Source organism: Aquarana catesbeiana, linkage group LG03 (assembly GCF_042186555.1).
Source record: "Aquarana catesbeiana isolate 2022-GZ linkage group LG03, ASM4218655v1, whole genome shotgun sequence".
Taxonomy (NCBI): Eukaryota; Metazoa; Chordata; class Amphibia; order Anura; family Ranidae; genus Aquarana; species Aquarana catesbeiana.
This window is the reverse complement of record NC_133326.1, coordinates 602,129,654-602,151,250: the sequence shown is the minus strand read 5'-3', so window position 1 is coordinate 602,151,250 and position 21,597 is coordinate 602,129,654. Positions and strand designations below refer to the sequence as shown.

Below are 21,597 nucleotides of genomic sequence, written 5' to 3'. Positions count from 1 at the left end.
CACCAACAGTTTCTCTTAAAAATAGTATTGCTTCCTTTGTGTGAAACCTGGAGCTCTAGCCAGTCCCTGTGCTTTCCTATTAAAAACTGACCACTCTAAGCAGGAGAGCACAAAGTGGTCAGTTCCCTTGCTGTGCTGTCCTCCAATAATCAGATTTGTCCTAAAAACACCCCTCCTGCACAGCCATTCACTGGGAAGACCAGTGTGCTACTGTTTCTCCTGCAGCTGAAAACAGAGAATATGTGATCACTTAAATAAAAAGAAAAAAAATATTTATATTGGGTTTTCTTATATCTGTACAGAAATATTTTGCCTTTATTTCTATTTTCACGGTTTCGTATTAGTCAGGAGCCCATTCATGTGTGTAGCAGTAAAACCTGCATGTTACTGCAGCACGTGGTAACCTTTCATCAATTCTGAATGGCACCCAAATACACCCCCACAGTACATGTGCACGGGCAGCAAAAAAATGCAGCATGCATAATTTTTTTTGGTGTGTTGCAGCCTATTCACACCTCATTGTACAAAAAAGCTCAGAGTGGGGATGGGAGAAGCAGCACAAGACACCAATCAGTTGTGCTGCAGTGCAAGAAGCATGTTGACAGTAGTTGAGTGTAGAGTGACAGAAAGATGAGCTCACCTGGCTAATACTTTTCCTTTCACTTTGCAGTCACAAGCTGGGAAAGATCCTGTGTAAGTGTACAGAGGGTATTATACTGAATCAGAATGGTCATACAATATTTATCCATATTTGTAATCATCTTTGACCTGGGCTTTTCTGTGCATGTTTTTCGGTAGGTAAAGAGGCCACAATGCAGCCTAACCTCTCTGACAATTGTTTTTACCCGTGTTAACGAATGGAGAGTTCAATAAAGAGAAAGTTTGAGGACATTCATGGCAATAAGACAATTTTGCTTACCCTCTGTTACTATTACAGAGATACTCATACCTACCACACTACATGATCATTTTTAATTTCTCTTCTTCAGATAGGTAAGTGTTTCTTCCTTTAACCCACTGGACACTTTGTTAAATATAACTAGTTTTCAATAAATGTCCATATCAATTTGCTAGAACACATGACAAAACTTTAAAGGCCTTGTATAGTTTTTATTGCTCATTGATGTGTCAATTTGTAAAAAATTACAATCTGAAAGGTCATGGAATGGTATGTTGGTTTAATTAAACACAAATAAAAATGCATCACCTGCACAGAGTAATGGTAGCCATCATGTGATATGGGACATGTTTCAAAAGAATGTGTTCTGACTGATCTGCACACTTGAATCTGCTGGGGTTCCAGCAGATTCAAGTGTGCATGTGATTGCACAGATACATTGTCCATGGAGTCCACTGTTGCAAGTCCGTGTAACTTCACATATACATTGGCCATACTGTTCATTTGTTCGTTGTGTTTGCAAATAGCATGTAAACTCAACAAACATATATATATATATATATATATATATATATATATATATATATATATATATATACACATGCACACACACACACGTGTGTATATATATATATATATATATATAGATACACATATACACACACACATATGACTCTTTAAATATAAATAGGTATGTGTATATATATATATATATATATATATATATATATATATATATATATATATATATATATATATATATATATATATATATATATACACATACACACACACACATACATACTGTACATATACACACACACATACCCATTTATATTTAAAGAGTCAAAGGGCAAAGTGACAGTGTGTTTGCAAAGGGCCCCTCTATTCTCACCTTACCCTTACCCAAATACTACTCCTTCCAGTATCACAGCCCACAATGCTATCTAGTGCTTCCAGATATGGGGAAGTACGTGACCTCCCCTGTGACAGTTCCTAGGACCTATCAGTTAATCACTAGACCGGAGCACTGGTGATTTTAGCGTCTGTTCTTATGGAGGCAGGAGACCAGGCAAGACGAGTAAAAGGGGGTCAGGGAGGCACTTTGCAGAGACTCTGTCACCTTGTCCTACATGGGAAAGGTAATGGTGCTTTTAATGGCTCCCCAAAGCACATATACAGTCAAAAAAATACGCCTGCACTACAGCGTACCACAACAAATACATTTGAATACTTTATGTGGTGCACTGTGTTGACAAAAATGAGAACATGAATGGGACCTTGCACAGATGCATTTTTCTATGCAGTCCATTAAAGCAAGTGTGGATGATCAAAAAGGTGCTCAGACCAACCAGCAATGTTTCTAATGGTAGCCTCTCACCCACTCCACAGTCCAGGGCTGCCCCGCTGCTTTACTTATCCCCTTTTCTGTAAGCCGAGGGTATCAAGGACCTGCTCCTTGGGGATGCATGATCCATTCACCCCAGGCTCACAGCAAAACATTGCATGAAAATACCGGTAGTTCCACATCAATGCCTGGCACTGACGTAAAGCATTGGTAATAAGAGGTCCCGTGCCATGACCGAACTAATTATACCACCCTGTGTGCAGAGATTAAAAAAAAAAACTAAATCCAGGGGATTAACAGGGGGATCAAGCTTTAAAGATTCATGGTGGAAAACTGGAGTACTCAATGCATTATTTTTTTCAGCTAAACATCCACAGGAGCTGGGTGAACTAATACCTATACATTTCACTGCAACAATATTAATATGGACTGTTATGTCTTCTGCATCTGCCACAAATATTACTGACAGCATAGGGAGGAATGCACAGCTTCCAAATACACTTCAGATTGTGTGCCATTGTGTACAGACCAGAAGGTCCCAACATCCTGCAGTAGAAAAAAAAAAGCAACACTGCAGTAATTCACAATGCTAAGTTCTAATAAAGAAAGGAAAGCAATGCCCACTGTTACTCCATAGCCTATCAATTCAGATGAAATTGGTGACAATGAGTTCTTTACATGTGACCACACATTTTAAGTGCCTCAAATATTCAGCACACAAATTAGCTCCTTCTACTGAATGCAGGTGATCATATGACTAAACTAAGTTTTAATTTACAGAGATCTTGTAATACCATGAACCATAGAAGGATGATAAATAAATGTCACATATAAAAACAATATGCCTCTTTTAGACTGGTGACTGGACCTCTATCCAGGCTGTATATGTACAGCAGCTTGTTCCAGCTGGGGGCTCAGACTGCGTGTAAGTGTGCCAAGATACCACAAGGAGGTAGAAAAGGCTGGGTCACGTATACATGGCACCATGCAGGTACTCTAGCCTGTGTTCCTTCTGCTTCTTTCTTGCCTGTATAATGAAGAGAGAAAAAAAATGTGTAACTGTTTAAAGAATATCTAAGGCCAAGAACAAAAATGTAATATATATTGCAGCTTACTGTTCCGTACATGTACAGGTGCATTAGTTTTAACTTTTCAAGCTTAGAACATTTTCAGCAAGTCCAGAAAATAGCTGTTGATCTTGCCAGAAATGCTGTGTCCTTCCCTCCAAGCTATGTTCTGCAAACCTACAAAATATTTCATCCACATTTAACGAAGATGTAGATTGGAAGATGCGTTTGTAATTCAAACCATAAAAGCAGCCTAGAATGACAACCATGGTTTCCTCCATAGATACAGTAAGTGAGTGAGCGTAGCCACCCAGGGACAAGTAAAGTGATCAGGATCACAAGAAAAAAGCCTGAAAAAAAGAAAACTAATGCATTCACCACATCTATAGACTGGTAAGCTGCAACATTACATTTTTGTTTCGGGATTTTTATACACTTTAAAGCCCAACTCTAGCCCAAACATTCAATTCTGTTTTAGATACAGTAGGGTTGAAGCAACTTTTAAGGTTTTTTTGCCGTGTCCCTGCTGGGGACAAAACACATACAGAAGCTAAATGGTTAGTACTTACACCTGGCAGCATTGGGGTCGTTGGTTTGCATTCCAACCACGACACTACCTGCCTAGAGTTTGCATGTTCTCCCCGTGCCTGCGTGGGTTTCCTCCGGGTACTCTGGTATCCGCCCACATTACAAAAACATGTTGGTGGGTTAACTGGCTCCTGTCTAAGTTGGCCCTAGTATGTGTATGTATGAATGTGAGTTATGGACCTTATACTGTAAGCTCCTTGAGGGCAGGGACTGATGTGAATGTACAATTTATGCGTAAAGCGCTGCGTAAATTGACAGTGCTATATAAGTACCTGTAATAAATAAAAAACAAAATCACATTTGAAGTGGGTAAGGCTGCATTGACACCTGAGCGTATAGTTTTCAGGCGTTTTTTTGCAGAGTTTTTGCAGCGTGTTTGTACAGGTCAGAAGGTCACCAATGTAAAAAGCAAAAAAGGCCTGCAATCTGCCTAAAAAGAAGCTCAGGCGTTTTGCTTTAGGCGACAGAACGCTCAGATGGGAACAGGGGCCATTTAAATGAATGGGATTTTGCTTGTTGGGCATTTTCAATCTTTTGAGATGAGCGTTTTTCAAGAGTTTTACCAGCTGAAAACGCTCAGGTGTGAATAGGCCCTTAGGGTTGGAACTTTTGAAGTTTGTATTGCTGTCTGAACCTTTCTGTCCCAGTGATACACCTCCATCATTTGTAGTATGAATGTCTCATGGACAAAAAGTGAGGGAATATCTCCCCAATGGGGTCACGGACAGAAATTAAAAAAACCTAAGAGGCAGTGGTAGAGGGATTGCTGACAAAGTCATTACTTGAGCCCAACTGGCCAGTATTTGGCAGCTCATCACAAGCACAGGGACCCCAAGGAGAAGAAAATAATCCAAGTGTAATAGGGCAAAAAAGACATGCATCGCGCTTGGGGGCCACACAATCCTTCCTCATCAGGGCTGGGTGAAATGTTTGGATTTAAATAAATTCAAAAGTACTCCTAAACAGACTGATCTGCAGGCAGAGGTTGTTCTAAATCAGGGGTCTCAAACTAGCGGCCCTCCAGCTGTTGCAAAACTACAAGGCTGACAGTTACAAGCACGACTCCCACAGCCAAAGGTAGTTTTGCAACAGCTGGAGGGCAGACAGTGTGAGACCCCTGTTCTAAATACTTATTATAAAATAAGTAGAAGTTTCAAGGGCCGCCAAATAGTTTTGGTTTTGCCCTGCTTGCTGTAACCAGCTGAACAATAAAGACTTTTTTCATTTGGCGCTCTCCTTGACCTATTACAGTTAGAAATAAAAAAAACCTGTGAGAATGATAACTTTTCCTTATTCTATTTAAAACAAGATAAAAAAAACAAAACAAAAAAAAAAAAAAACTTTGGGAGGACTTATCCTTTAAGAGGAATATATTTCAAGGTACTTGACGCATAGCATCTAAGCTATGATATCTGTAAGCACCAGCTACCTTCCTGGAATTGATGTATGAATTACCTTTTCCTGTTTGTACTCCTCGTAGTCTGGGCTGTCGGTGGGTAGTTCATCTCTGCAGAGGGGGCAGGAATTAGTCTGTAGACAGAGAGGGAAGGAATCATTAGTTCATAACATATATCTTCAAAACCCACACACATAAGGAAACAGGTTCTCTTACCTTCCCTAACCATGGCAGGATGCAGGCTGAATGAAAAAGATGTTCACAAGGTAGCTGCCGAACTGTTTCTCCCTCCTCGAACTCCAACAAGCACACCGGACATTTGAGGGCAGCATCTGCAAGGAACAAAAACACATTATAGGACCCATCACCCTTCTGCTTCAAAGTGCACCTGTCACTGATACAAAGCATAAGTCGCTATTTTCTGCCCAGCTCCAGGAATTTAACAAATTCACCCTTGACAGCCACACGCACACAAGGGTTAAATGCTTGTTATGTCCAGGGTTTCACAGAAAAGTGAAAACCGCCCCCTGCAGCCTGCTCCGTAAACTGTGACCATCTCTGGTCCCAAGCATACAACACAGGGTTAATCCCTGCAAGGATGATTTACTTATTTTATTTTTTGAGCCAGGCTTTGGAACCATTTTATACAATGATGATTTTTTTCTTCAGTATTTATATAGTTTGTTTTGTTATATTTTTAATCTTTTTGATACCAAATAAACTATACATGCTTTTGATATTTTTGAAGACTCTTGCCTTATAAAGTCCCATCAGAGGAAAACCAGTTTCTAATATATAGTCTCATAGGGATGTGGGCAAGTTGTCTTCCTCCACAAGGTCATCGTCACCATTCTCATCATTATACAATGATGAGGAATAAAACTATACAAGACCTTTAAAGCGGAGTTCCACTCAAAAGTGGAACTTCCACTGAGTGGTCCCCCCCCACTTCCAGAGATGGTGCCATCCCTCGGAAGCTCGGCCCCCCTCCTCCTTTTTCCGCCGTCGGGCCAATTAGAAAGCGCAGTGCGCTTCGCACATGCGCAGTAAGGAACCAGCTGTGAAGCTGATAAAAAACTTCACTGCCGGTGTCCCTTACCAGGAATGGCGGTGGCAGCACCCAACAACCGATCTGAAAATCGGACATGCGGACATCGCGGAAACCCTAGACAGGTAAGTGTCCTAATATTAACAGTATTTGTAGCTGCTGACTTTTATTTTTTTTTTTAATTTTTCGGAACACCTAAGTTTTGTCAAGTGGTTTCTCATTGCTGCTGATCAGCCTGCAAACTGGCTGCTTCCCAAGTTTGTACAACCAAGTTGATTGTAAGCGACAGGTGCTCTTTAAACAGAATTCTGGTTCTTACCCGCCTGCTTCGCTGTCACGATGACTTTTGGCAAATTTTCTACAACTTTTTTGGAAGCTGGAGGAGGAAGTCTGTGGTCCCAGTCTGTAAGATCCATGGGCCCAAGATCAATATCCATCCCACTGAGGAGACTCCTAAAAGACATTGACAAGGAGTTACAGCAAATAATATTTCTACAAAAAAAACAGGACAAACAAAATAAAGAACCTCTTAATCTTTGTCAGGTTTATTTTATTGCCATGTCCCCACTGGGGAAATGTATGCCTTTCCATTTGTCCTGGTGACCCGTTGTCTCTGGGGTTGAAAGTGTGAGAAAATCTAAAATTTTTAGTTGTCATTGGAATAGGAACAATGCGGACACTATTTTCGGTGACAGCTGTTTTGAAGACATCTCCCCACACTTTCTGTTTTGCCCTGAGACAGGAAGTGAAGATAAAATTTGCCAAATTGGACACAGACAATAAAAAATAAATATTTTCCTTTGAGGAAGGCACTACAAGACATTTACACTTATTTTTCTGCCAACCCAATCTGTTGTCAAATACCCAATACTTCCACTTGAGGGAGAAACCATGACATCTATTTCTTATAGTGTGGTGCTTGTTGACTGAGGAGCCAGTCACCAGGTGAATTCAGTCATGTGACATGGTAGTGCATATGTATTGATTAATTGGTTAGAGTAATGATGGCCACACACACTTTGGTTTTATTATTAAATCAAATTTGATCAAAACTATCTAATGAGTGCAAACCCCATAATTTCACTTCCAAACGATTTAGACTTCCCCTACGTGTGGCATACCAATCAAAAGGAGAGATCGATCAGAAAATAAATCAGTCATTGAAGCATGTATGGCCGCTATAAATTTGGAAAGTAAAAATTTGCACAGTGGTGGAAAACGTATGAGTATAGATTCTACATGAATTTGGATGCCTCAGGTAAATGTTAGGATGGGTAAGAGGCAGTTGAAGATATTTTTTTTTTTTTTTTACCTTAAAGTGGAACTAAACTCTCCTTTATCCTTTTCAGCCAAGGAAGCTGCCAGCTTTGTCTCTGATCAGCAACTGCCATGGTGCTGCACATGTGAGCAGTTATGACACCAGCCATTTGATGGTTTGACAGTTTGGTTGAGGGCACAAGCAAATGTAAGGCCCCTTTCACACTGGGGCGGTTGGGGCGTCGGCGGTACAACAGCGCTATTTTTAGCGCTGCTGTACCGTCGTTCTTGCAGCGGTATTCGGCCGCTAGCGGTTCGGTTTTAACCCCCGCTGGCGGCCGAAAAAGGGTTAAATCCACTCGTACAGCGTGGCTATAGCCGCGGTATTACCGCGGTATAGCCGCGCTGTCCCATTGATTTCAATGGGCAGGAGCGGTTTAGGAGCGGTGAATACACCGCTCCTTCACCGCTCCAAAGAAGCGGCTCACAGGACTTTTTTACCGTCCTGCGAGCGCACCGTTTCAGTGTGAAAGCCCTCGGGCTTTCACACTGAACAAACAGCGGAGGCTGTTTAGGGGCGGTTTTCAGGCGGTATTTTTAGTGCAATACCGCCTGAAAACCGCCCCAGTGTGAAAGGGGCCTAACAGCTAGCATTTCTGGCCTGGGGGCAATATAACTGTTCTTTTAAACCAATGGGTTTAGTTCCGTTTAATGCATAGCATGCATTAAGGGTAAACAATCTGTGGTGTTTAGAACCACTTTAAATCAGAACCAAACCCTTATGCCACTTTCACACTTGTACAACCTGAAAGTCAACGTGACCTTGAAGCAATGCCTGTGTAATCTTGAGGTCTATGGACCTCAAGTTGCATCAAAGTCGGACCAAAGTAGTGCAGGGACTACTTTGAAGTGGCTGTGACTTGAAGTCACACAGATATGAACGGTACTCATTGGAAATCATAGGGTACGACGTGTCATGTGACTTTGCAGTCCCAAGTCGCAGGACAAGTTGCACAAGTGTGAAAGGGGCCTTAGACCATCAAATGGCTGGTGTCAAAACTGATCATATGTGTGGCATCATGGCAGTTGCAGATCAAACAGAGGTTAAGATGGCAGCCTCCTTGGCTAAAAGAGGGTTTAGTTCCGCTTTAATTTTTCAGCAGGAAAAACTTTTTTAAAGAGCTACAGTCATTGCTGATATCTGGCACTTCTGGGTGTGTCATTTAGCGTGTCCTTCACTATATTCATCTGTCCCCTACATCACTACAGAACACAGTAGGGCCGTAGTGGAAAGCAGGAGGAACCACAACACCCAGTAAAGGACATGTTGACCGACACACCCAGAAGTTTGGTAGCAATGGCACCCATAGCCTTTCAAGAGTGCAAAGGTTTAGCTTACCACTTGCTTGAAAGGTAATAAATGAAACCCCTTTAAAATCAAACAGGATTGTATTATCATGATGGAATCTTCTTTTTGGAACTCTTCTTTTTATTGCATTGGAATACTCAGAGGAGTGAGCTTTGCTGATTGGAGAGCTATAGGTCTGACTCAGCCAGAGAGCAAGGATCCTTCTTTACAGCATGCTGGTTGGGCACAGGCTTTTCTACTGAGACTGCGGCTGCTTCCCAAGGAAAAATAACTATTAGACTCTGAGCACCTTTAGTTTTCATGTATAAAAAAAGTGCTGCGCAATTTAAAAGTCCATAAAACATAAATTCCCAGTAGGTGCCGGTGTAGATGAAACAATTGTAGTGCAGGTGACACACATATGATAGATTTCTGATAGGTGCCAGTGATCCCTCCACCGCAAACAGATGGCCTGTCACCTCAATGTCTCATCAGCGTGGGGCATCACCTTGCCCCACGCTGATGAAGTCCCGGCTTGGACGTAACGCGTACGGGGGTCAGGTGCTTGCATGACGTCACCCGTGGCCATCTCGTTCGACACTTCACATGTGTGTATGCCGCCACTCGGCTTAGAGTGCTCCTTGATGTAAGTGCAATATTTACTTTTATACTCCAATAAATGTTGATCAAACAGAGAGCATTAGATCGCTTCTTTCTCGTTACCTACTTTTATGTACTGACTGGGACGGACCCTGGAGCGGCTTTCTCTGGTGATTTTGCTTGGATCGCAGTGTCAGCTGTTTACTGACTCCCGCTCTGTGACCTGTCTCAGGTCGAGACATTGAGGTGAGAGGCCATCTGTTTGCGGTGGAGGGATCACTGGCACCTATCAGAAATCTATCATATGTGTGTCACCTGCACTGCAATTGTTTCATCTACACCGGCACCTACTGGGAATTTATGTTTTATGGACTTTTATTCATGTCTTTCTGAGGTCTTGTTTTGCATTAGCCTTTTGTGCTTGCTAGCAGTTTAGTATTGTTTTGGGTCAGCGCTGGATATCTCCTTTTAATATTTAGTTTTCATGTACCTGAAATTAATTTAGCTAATTTAAACTGAAAGGTCAGTTGAGCTTTAGGCTGGATTCACACTTGTACAACAAACGCTCCGACACTGGGAGCTCATGTCGCATGACATGTGAAAATCAATGTTCCAATATGGGAGCCATCTTAACTGGTCCGACATTAGTTGGTCAGACTTTGAAAATGCTCCCTGCTCTACTTTGCTCCGACTTTGATCCTACTTCAGCCCATTGAATATCACTGAAGTCAGATCAAAGTCGTACCAGGCCGCATGCCCTCAACATGGGGGGGGGATGAGTGCTTTGGGGCAGATCTCTTCAAGACAGCTGTCACCCCAAAGCACCTTGTCCCCATGTTGATGAGGACAAGGGTCTCTTCCCAACAACCCTGGCCGTTGGTTGTCGGGGTCTGTGGGCAGGAGGGCTTATCTTTAACAAGGGGGGCCCTAGATCCCAGCCCCCCACCCTATGTGAATGAGTATCGGGTACATTGTACCCCTACCCATTCACCCAAAAAAAGTGTCAAGAATGAAAACACTACACAGGTTTTTTAAAGTAATTTATTAAGGCAGCTCCAGCGTCTCTTCCGACTTCCTCTCCCCTCTCCGGCTCTTCTCCCTCTTCTGGCGACGTCTTCTAGCCCTCTCCAGTTCTTCTCCCTCTGTCCGCTGTCTTCTGCCTCTGCCGGTTCTTCTCCGCTGTCTTCTTGCTCTTTTGCTGGGTCTTCTCGCTCTGTTCTTCTTCAGATCTTGACGTGATGCTCTCTCCCGCTCTAATACTACGTACGCGGTGTGCCACTACTTATATTGGCATGGGGCGGGGTCACGGGTGATGTCATATGGAGGCCCCGCCCCTTATGACATCACCGCCCGGTGCATGAGGGTTGGGACCTTCTTATGACGTCACCCGGTGACCACGCCCCATGCCAATATAAGTATTGGAGCGGGAGAGAGTGTTGCGTCAACATAGGAAAAAGAACAGAGGAAGAAGACAGCGGAGAAGACCCGGCAGAGGCAGAAGACGTCGCCAGAAGAGCCAGAAAAGGGGAGAGGAAGTCGGAAGGGACACCGGAGCTGTCTTAATAAATTACGTTAAAAACCTGCGTACTGCGTTTTATTTTTGACACTTTTTTCTTTTTTTAAGTGAATGGGTAGGGGTACAATGTACCCCATATGCATTTACATAGGGTGGAGGGCCGGGATTTGGAGGCCTCCTTGTTAAAGGGGGCTTCCAGATTACGATTAGCTCCCCGCCCGCAGACTCCGACAACCAAAGGCCAAGGTTGTCAGGAAGAGGCCCTTGTTCCCATCAACATGGGGACAAGGTGCTTTGGGGTGAGGGGCACAGGACCCCCCCGCCCCAAAGCACCCACCCCCCCATGTTGAGGGCATGGGGCCTGGTACGGTTCAGGAGGGAGGGCACTCACTCGTCCCCACCCCCTTTCCTGACATGCCAGGCTGTGTGCTCGGATAAAGGTCTGGCATGGTTTTTTTCGGCGTGGGGGTTCCCCTTAAAATCCATACTAGACCAAAGGGCCTGGTATGCTCCTGGAGGGGGAACCCATGCCTTTTTTTTTTTTATATTTTGCGTGGATGTTCCCCTTAAAGATTCATACCAGACACAGTACCTGGTATTGTCGGGGATCAAAGTCGGACTTCAAGTCCCAGGGCACAGTCCACAGTCGTACAACTGTCGTGTCGTACCATTGTGAACCCGGCCTCAACCCACGTTCACATTGGGCCAATTTGACATGTCAAACTGCATGGCAAATCGATGGTTATTGCCAGCAATAGCATCATCCGAATTGGTGCGGCACTGCACCGATTCCCAAAAGTAGTTCCTGTACTACTTTTGGCAACTTCAGGGGCGATTTGAATAGACATCTGTGCATGAACCTGCACAGATGTCTGTCAAATTGCCCCCAAAGTTGGACTGCATTGCCGGTTAGAAATTAAGCCTAGGTTCACATTGGTGCAGTGCGGGAAACGGCATGTGATGATTCAGACAGGAATCGCAATGCATTCCTGTTCAAATGACATGCGATTCGAGCCCATTCATTTTGTAGGGCTCAAATCGCACCGCACCCGCACTGGAATCAGACCGCAGGGGTTTTCACACCCCTGCGATCCAATTCAGCCAATTGCATGCACTGTGTTTTGCTAACTGTTGTTGGGGTGAAGCTATCTTAAGAATGACATGGTTCGCATGAATGGAGTGCGATTGTGATGCAGTGCGGGTAGCGTACAGGAATCGCTGCGAATCCCGCACTGCATCAGTGTGAATCCGGGCTTATGGGTAATGTTTTATTAGCTGCCTGTATTTTGGCGTTAAAGCGGAACTAAAGGCTAAGAACAAAAAATTGACAACAGGTGGGCTTTTAAAATGCACGTACCCGCATGTTTGAAATTCTATGCAGAATGTACATGGAGCTGTGCATATACACCTCCATTTACATTTCTAGCACAGTGGTAGTGTTCCAGGATGAATGACAACATCCCGCACCAGCCAATCATGACAGCCGAAGACACCCAGAAGAAGCCAGACAGAAGATGCTGGTGCCAGAAAAGGAATCTCGCAGGCATTAGACCATTAGAGCATAGCTGAGTATTTCTGCCTTCAGTTCCACTTTAAGGTGCAAAATTTTGCATACCTCCAGACTCCAGCCATGTAAACCTAGCTCTAATCCCTTGGGAAGAAAGCTCCATATAAATAAATTGGGTTTATGACAAGCCGGAGGCTTGAAAACACATTCCAAGTAAAAGTACCGGATATACGAGGGCAAAAGCAAACTGGCATTACTACAAATCACAAATGAAGCACAATTCCCCCAGAGAGAATTCTATGATATAAATACACGACCGAGAATAATTAGAAGTCCCCTGAATAACGAACTGTACAGGAAAAGGAAGTGCATCAAGCCAGACCGTGTCTTAACAATGCAGCTGAATGGCTGATTGCATGATTTAAAATTAGAGGTTAGGAGAGAGGAAGCTGCTGGAAAACGCACAAGAAATAGGAAAATCCCAGAGTTGACATAATAAATGCTTACCTTCCTAGGAAAGGGGAAAACAATGTTTATCACTGACATAGCTAAAAGTTTATCAAGGCACCAAGTATGAAGAGTCTGAAAAATTGTGCGAGACTTCAATTATAATGAAGACAGCTAACCAGATTCTCAGCTTCTTGCTTTGGTGGGTTTCTGACCCAATTCACCCTCATAAGTCTGCTACTGGCAGGGCAGCAAGATGGAGAATCAGTACAATGCTTTGGAAAGCAAAGTGTGGCTACATGTTTACATTTCTCTCTTTCACCCCGCAGACTGAACATGAGAATTTACTAGAATCCCCATCTATGCTGAATGCATTTACTGCTGTGTAGGAGAGCTACAACTTTCCTGTTGGAGCACCGGAAGTATAGCGAAAGCTATACCGTTGGTGCTAAATGAAAGTGTAAATTATAAAAAAAAACAAGCAGCGATTCAGGAGGTGGCATACACCTTCCAAGAGGAACTATTTGTAACCCAGCAGATTAAAAAAAATAGAATTTATGACTTACCATTAAAATCCATTTCCTAGAGTACAGTACAGGACACAGGCTCCTTTAAATCATTACTGCTGGGTTATATGCAGCCATCTTTCAGAGATTGGACACCAGCAAGAAAATCTGCTGGGAAATCCCCTATACAAGCCTCAGTTTTGTAGCAATCAATAGGGAGATCATAGGAACAGAGGTTAGGGTCCCGTGTCCTGTGCTCTACTCCAGAAAGCAGATTTTACTGCCAAGTCAAAAAGTCCCATTTTTCTGATCATACAGCAAATGAGACTTCTTTAAATTGTTATGACTGGAAAGCCTGACAGACTCAGCTTTTAACACTTTACATCTGAAACTGAAGAAGGCATGAACATCCACCTGGTAGAACTTAACATGTAAACAGAAAGACCATGTGCAACCTTGCAAATCTAAAATACAGATGCCTGATGCTCTAGCCCTAACACATCTGGTAGGCTGCACCTTAACAGGGAAGGGAAAAACCCTATCCTTCAGACTATAGGCTTTAATGATAACTTGTCTGATCCAACTAGTAATAGTGGAGTGCAGGAGCCCTCAGGAAGCACAAAGAGGGTCAACTCTCATAGCATTCACTGCATCCAGACATTGAAGGGAAATTTCCTTAGGGTGCTTCAGAGCAGGACATAAGGAAGGAAGGAAAGACCATATCCCATTTGGGGTGGAAAGCAAAGACCACCTCAGACAGAAAGGAGGAGTTATGGCCTTGCAACAACTTTGTCCATGATATGACCACTAATTCAGAGAGTCTCTTGGCAGATAAGATAGCAACAAGAAAGAACACCTTATAAGCAAGGTCAGACAAAAGAATATCCCTAACAGGTTTGAGGGGGGGGGGGGGCTTCTGCAGAGTCAGGAAAACCAGATTAAAGTCCCAAGGGGACTTAAAAGATCAAATAATAGCAGATATGTGGGCTACACCATGAACAAAGACTTTAACTAGAGATTGAGTGGGTAGGGCCCCTTTCGCACAGGCTTTCCGATCAGGTCCGCCTATCAGTCTATCAGGCGTAACTGATTGGACACTCCATTCAGCCCTATGGAGCGACGGATGTCAGCGGTGACATGTCCGCTGACACCCACTGCTATCCGATCCGCCAAAACCAGACGGGTGGTGACCCTATTTTCCATCCAGCTATCAGATTGGATGGAATCAGATGAAAAAGGACAGGCGGTCCGTTTTTATCTCATCTCCCCACAGAGGACAGGGGGGCTCTGACAGGTCCGTCTCAGCACAGTGAGCAGAGATGGACCTATCATCCACCTGCTCAGCAGGGATTAGTGGATCGATCCCCCACTGAGCAAAGCAGAGTCTGCTGAGCAGACCCTAGAGGTCTCTAAAACAGAATATCCAAGGACAAGATTTTTTCCCTTGATGGTACTCAGAGTCAGAACCTGTTCCAGACTAAACTGGAGGAAAGAAAGACAATGTCCCATTGAGTCCTTTTTCCAAGCTGAAAGTTCCTTGTTATGTACCAGGCAAAATAGACTTTATAAGAGGTCAATATCCTAGCCTTTAGGGCGGTACAGTGGTAGGTTTGGATCGTATAGGGCGGTACAGTGGTAGGTTTGGATCGTATAGGGCGGTACAGTGGTAGGTTTGGATAGTATAGGGCGGCACAGTGGTAGGTTTGGATAGTATAGGGCGGCACAGTGGTAGGTTTGGATAGTATAGGGCGGCACAGTGGTAGGTTTGGATAGTATAGGGCAGTACAGTGGTAGGTTTGGATAGTATAAGGAGGTACATTGGTAGTTCTGGGTAGTATAGGGAGGTACAGTGGTCGGTCTGGGTAGTATAGGGAGGTACAGTGGTAGGTCTAGGTAGTATAGGAGGGAGGTATAGTGGTAGGTCTGGGTAGTATAGGAGGGAGGTATAGTGGTAGGTCTGGGTAGTATAGGAGGAAGGTATAGTGGTAGGTCTGGGTAGTATAGGAGGGAGGTATATTGGTAGGTCTGGGTAGAATAGGAGGGAGGTATAGTGGTAGGTCTGCATAGTATAGGAGGGAGGTATAGTGGTAGGTCTGGGTAGTATAGGGAGGTATAGTGGTAGGTCTGAATAGTATAGGGTGAAATATTGGAAGGTTAGTGCAGTATGCAGTGACATGTGCTTAGTCACTTACAGCATTGCTGGATGCAAAGACTCCCGGGCTCCTTTGGTCTCTCCTCCTCAGCTTGAGTGAAAGAGTCTTTGGGAGGAGTGGAGGAGGCAGCCACACCCCTGGCTCCGCCCATGAACTCCAGCTGCCTCTGGAGATATTGAAGATGTCTGAGGAACAGCCTAACTTGATTAAATGAGAGGAGGGTGTTACAGGCAGCCTTCCCCGCGCCGCTGATGCTCCTGCTGACCCGATCGGCTTGAAAAAGCAGTACATGTTACAAACTAAGCTGCAAGGGGACATGGGAAGTGCCGGGGCCCCCCATGCAGCTGGGGCCCCTGGGCGGTGCCCAGATGTGCCCCATCATTAAGACGGCCCTTGGGGATTTGGGGGGGGGGGGAGTCTCCCTGTCAGAACACACAAAGAAACAGCGGGGGAGATAGCTCCACTAACATCGCTTGTGTTAGTACGGCAATCTTCCAGCAGTTTTTCGTTCAGCCCACTAAGTTGAAGAAGCAAACACTTTACATGTGTACCCAGTTTTAGCTGTGCAATCTGCTGATTAGTTGCTTGGGCATGCATGCCTAAAGGGATGCGGGGGTCTTTCATATGACTGAGAATAAAATGATTGATAGCGGACAAAGCTGTGAGAAGCAGACAACAACAGTATGGATCAGGAGGTGAGCGGATTGATGACGACTGAAGTTGTTCAGACAGGAAATTAAGATGGGCTCAACATAGCTGGTGCAGCTTCAAAGAGTTATATTGTGGAGAAGCAAGCTTGCAGGGAAATGAGAGTAATTAGTCTAAACCAGAGGTCTCCAAACTTTTCAAAGGGCCAGTTCATTGTCCTTCAGACTTTAAGGGGGCCGAAAATGTCCTGGGCCCGGCATCAGTGAGAATAAATATGGCCTCAGGGTTGGTGGTCAATAAGAGGAGGAATAGTATCCCATGATTGGTATCGGTGGAAGAAATAGTGCCCCATTGTTGATATCAGTGGGAGGAATATCCCCCCAAGGGCCAGATAAAGGCTAGCAAAATGCCACATTTGGCCCACAGGCCACAGTTTGGAGACTCCTGGTCTAAACACAGGAGAGAACTTCCCGAAAGTATGGAAAAGAGGTTCAGCTTGAAATTTACAATAACAAAACTTAGGTTCATGTTATAAAAAAATCCTTCAACCAGCAAAACAGGAACAGTATGGGACATCTGTGTTGATTAGGGATGAGTGTCACTACCACTAAATCAGCACTCAGACCATGACCATTCCCACCTCGCAGCCATACAAAGGGGTAGGAATGCTTGTGAAATCATTGACCTAATATGGTCATCTTTGTACAATGTTGTTGACTTATTGGGGTTGATTTACTAAAACTGGAGAGTGCAAAATCTGGTGCAGCTGTGCATGGTAGCCAATCAGCTTCTAACTTCAAATAGTTTCTTTAAGCTTTGGGGGAAAAAAAAAAGAAGAAAAACCTGGAAGCGGATTGGTTTCTATGCAGAGCTGCACCAGATTTTGCACTTCCCAGTTTTAGTAAATCAACCTCATTATATCCATGTTAGGTCAATGATCTCGCAAGCATCCCCACCCCTTTATTATGTACAGTTGTGAGGCAGGAAAAGCCCTGGCCGATGATTTGGCGGGAGTGACAACAAGCTTCCAGGATTGGTCGGAACCCGCGCTCATCCAGAACGAGGTTGCTCACCTTGCCAGCTCTAACAAGGCATTCTGGCGATACTGCTCCTCCGGCACTGTGGGCTCACAGTTATGTTCATCAAAGTACGACGCCATACCTACAAATAACCAAACAAAAGGTGATGTCCCAAATATACATTTATATAATAAATACGTACAGAAAGACTGCGTCTACAACATGCCAAAGATGGCTTCTGTCCTGATGTGTGACCACAGAGAATGAAGGAAGCCAGTCACAAGTGAAATATGAAGGCTGCCACTGCACAGCCCCCCTTAGTCACTGGCCTGGAGATAAAAAATCAGACTTATTTGCTGCCTGCTTATTCTGGTTATTGGCTCAGAAGTACTATCATGAGATACAGCCAGGCAACTAGTATTGTCAGAGGAGGCAAGTAGCAGCAGCCCCATATCTTTCTATATGACATGCCAGGCTTCTCCTATGGAAGGACCGATTCACACTAGAACACGCATGTTTTTATAGGCTCTGGTTTTGACAGCCTATTGATTTCAATGGGCTTCCAAAAGCACAGGAAGATGCAAAATATATGGCAGGCGCTACTTCTGCAAATCGCACCGCAACAAACTGCATGTTACTGTGGTACCATTGATTTGGTGGCCACAAGAGACCTGCGTTTGCAAGCTGTGTTTGGGGTGTCCTAACAATTAATGGCACCCACAAGAATCTTGCAAGAGCAGTGTGTTCACATGTGGTGCCAGAAATGCATACAAAATGTGCCTTTCCTGCACCATGTTCTAGTGTGAACTGGCCCTAAGGCCTCTTTTACATGGGCTTCAGCTTGTATAAGAGCAGTGTGAACAGCAAGCTTTGATAAAACATGTGCAGAGCTTTCAAGCAAGCTTTTTTGTACCATTCCACACCAGTTTGTGACTGTGAAACACAGATCCTAATGGGAGTGCTGATTGCCACTTTAAGCAAGCTGCTAGCAGGCATCAGCACTTCTTGCAGCTTTTTGAAAGCCTGCTAGCAGCTTGCTAAAAGTGGCAATCAGCACTCCCATTAGGATCTGTGTTTAACGGTCACAAACTGGAGTGGAATGGTACTTTAAAAGCTTCAACAAAGCTTTCTGAAAGCTCTATAAATGTTTTGTCAAGGTTTGCTGTTCATATACAAGCTGAAGCCTGCATGAAACAGACCTTAGTCTAGGTTCACATCTATTAGGTTTTCTGCAGTTGTGTTTGTGTGGGAATGGCGGCACATTCATTTGAATGGACAGCTGTACCTGCAGGAAAAAAAAAAAGAAGCTTCTGACCCTTTTTTAACCGCTTCCCTACTGCCTACAGTATATATGTCGCAGTAGAGAAGCGGTTGTACAGGGATCAACCATGATCCCGGTGTCATTTTTTTAGCCAGCAATCCTCTTTCATGCAAAAGTAATCCATGCAGCTAAGCAGCCGCTGGAATACTTTTACAGGTGGTGGAAGGGGGCCCCAGGGCCCCAGGGCCCCACCCCCCCTCCCCCTGCCGCCTTTACCGGGCTCTCCAGAGTGATCTGGAAGTTCAGTAACAATGTGGCCAGTGACCAGTGACCAGCAGCATCCAGCTCCAGCCTCACAGTGAGAGGAACTGAAGTTGTTGTTCCCACTGTGTGACATCAGAACTGGGAAGATCCATCTAAAGCACCAGGCCCTGATTAGTTTACAGGGGAATTCTATAAAACCCTACAAAAAATAACAGAGCCCACCCTCCTCAATGTCTACAGAGGCATATAGTCAGGCGGCCCATACTTACCTACGGGGAACCAGTCCATCATCAAATTACTCTCAAAGAAAGGAAAAGACCCCCTTGAACCGGGCGCCTATAGACCCATATCACGTTTAAACCTAGACGTCAAAATCCTCTCAAAAATTGTTGCCACTAGACTTGTCACCATCATTCCCTCTCTGATACACCCCGCTAGAGCTGCACGATTCTGGCTAAAATGAGAATCACAATTTTTTTAAGCTTAGAATAAAGATCACGATTCTCACGGCTTAAAATCTTTCACATTATACAAAAAAAAAAATTGGGCTAACTTTACTGGTTAGTTTTTTTTTTTTTTTTTAATTTATTAAAGTGTATTTTTTTCCCCAAAAAATTGCATTTGAAACACTGCTGCACAAATACAGTTTGACATAAAATATTGCAACGACCACCATTTTATTCTCGAGGGTCTCTACTTAAAATAAATAAAATAAATAAATAAATATATTATATGTTTGGGGGTTCCAAGTAATTTTCTAGCAAAAAAAAAAAAAAAAAGATTTTAACTTGAAACCAACAAATGTCAGAAAGAAAAAAAACGCAGCTGCACGGAACCCCATGGTTCTGCGGCACTGTGTGATTTTGCGCACCTCAAAACACACCACATTTTGCGATATGTGGGGGTGCCATGAATTCTCAATGTCACCCCTGCGTGTCTAGAAATGTGCAGCATCTTCTTGCTGCCGGTCAGGGACGCATGTTATAATGTACTCGTTCTCTCACCGCGCAGATGTGAACCTAGCCTAACATGCAGCGGGAAGGAGGTGGGGCACACACTGCCCAATGTTCAGTGCCCATATAATCCCAGCCAGCCTGGATCATCAGTGTCATGGATGGTAGTGTGCATGTTTACAATGAAGGGACAATGAGCATCCAGACATCTCTGGCAGATCAGTAAGGAGGATTCCCCTTTACCCAGACACATCACAGGATGACAGCTCTGCTAATAGATGGACACAGAGGATCACACACATAGCACAACATTTATCAAAACTGGAGCATCTGTGCAGGGCAACCAATCAGCTTCTATCTTCAGCTTGTTCAGTTAACCACTTCCCGCCCAGTCAATAGCATATTGACGTGGAAGTGGTTCTGTTATCCTGACTGGGCGTCATATGACATCCAGCAGGATATCATGCCGGCGCGCACCCATCGCGAGTGCGGCGTATCTCCGATCGTGATAAGAAGCCTCTATCAGAGGCTTCTTACCACGTGATCAGCTGTGACCAATCACAGCTGATCATTGCGTGAACCAGGAAGTGCCGGTAAACGGCATTCCTCGGTTCGTGCTGACAGGGAGAGCCAATAGGAGGCGCTCCCTGTCAGAGGGGGGGGGTCTGTGCTGATAATCAGCACATTGATAATCAGCATATTGATTATCAGCATAGCCCTATCAGATGTGGAAAAAAGGTACCCAGTCAGTGCCCCCCTCAGGATCGCCTATCAGTGCCCAAAAAAGTGCCAGTGCCCACCACAGTGCCAGTCAGTGCCCATCACATTGCCAATCAGTGCCCTACAGTAACACCTGTCAAAACCTCATCAGTACCTCATCATCAGTGCCGCCTGTCAGTGCTGCATATAGGTGCCCATCAGTGCTGCATATCAGTGCCCATCAGTGCCAACTCATCAGTGCCCGTCAGTGAAGGAGAAAACATTTTATAACCGAAACGAAGAAAAACTTTTTTTTTTTTTTTTCAAAAATTTAGGTCTTTTTTAGTTTTAGCAAAAAATAAAAAACCCAGAGGTGATCAAATACCACCAAAAGAAAGCTGCATTTGTGGGAAGAAAATGATAAAAATGTAGTTTGGGTACAGTGTTGTATGACCGCGCAATTGTCATTCAAAGTGCAAAATCCTGGGCAGAAAGGGGCAAAAGTGCCCTGTGTTGAAGTGGTTAAGCTGTGAAAATGAAAGCTGGCAGCAGATTGGTTGCCCTGGACAGATGCCCCAGTTTTGATAAATTCCCCCCATTACCTGATCCCCACCTCCTCCACACACACACAGGGACTGTCACAGAACGAAAAGGACAGTTACTATACACACATTACCTTTTCCCCCCGGCCGGTGTTCCTCCACTTACACAGACTCCCGGAAGTAGCTCAGGTGACACAGCAGGAGCGGCCAGACTCACGGCTCCGCGTTTCAGCCAATCAGAGAGCAGGAATTTTCCTTCGCACCAATAGGCGTCTAAAGGAGGCGGGACCCTTCGATTACACAGGCATTAAAGTCCGGAAGAAGCCATATAATAGTCACGTGATCTAGCTGATCATGTGATTGTAGAGGGCGGGGAGGAAGGAGAGATTAGTGTTGAAGTCTTTTATCTGTCTAGATACTGTACTGTACTGTGTACATAAATAACAACGTCCCACTGCAGTGATTTCCTGTGTGACTGAGCTGTACATGGGAGGAAGGGAGGAGGCTTCACATTTCAACTCAGATACGTGTA

The 21,597-nt window shown here is 44.3% G+C and overlaps 1 protein-coding gene across 1 annotated transcript; it reads right to left on the bottom strand.

Annotated features, from left to right (window-relative positions):
* Positions 1-1,089: 1,089 nt before the first annotated feature.
* On the bottom strand, positions 1,090-21,324 carry RNF181 (ring finger protein 181). Its single transcript, XM_073622091.1, has 6 exons — positions 21,200-21,324; positions 17,401-17,488; positions 6,665-6,798; positions 5,514-5,629; positions 5,357-5,431; positions 1,090-3,273 (listed from the first exon to the last, which is right to left on the bottom strand). Exons 2-6 carry the CDS (start codon positions 17,484-17,486, stop codon positions 3,214-3,216), a joined length of 471 nt encoding a protein of 156 aa, XP_073478192.1. The 5' UTR covers positions 17,487-17,488; positions 21,200-21,324; the 3' UTR covers positions 1,090-3,213.
* Between the last annotated feature and the right edge of the window lie 273 nt (positions 21,325-21,597).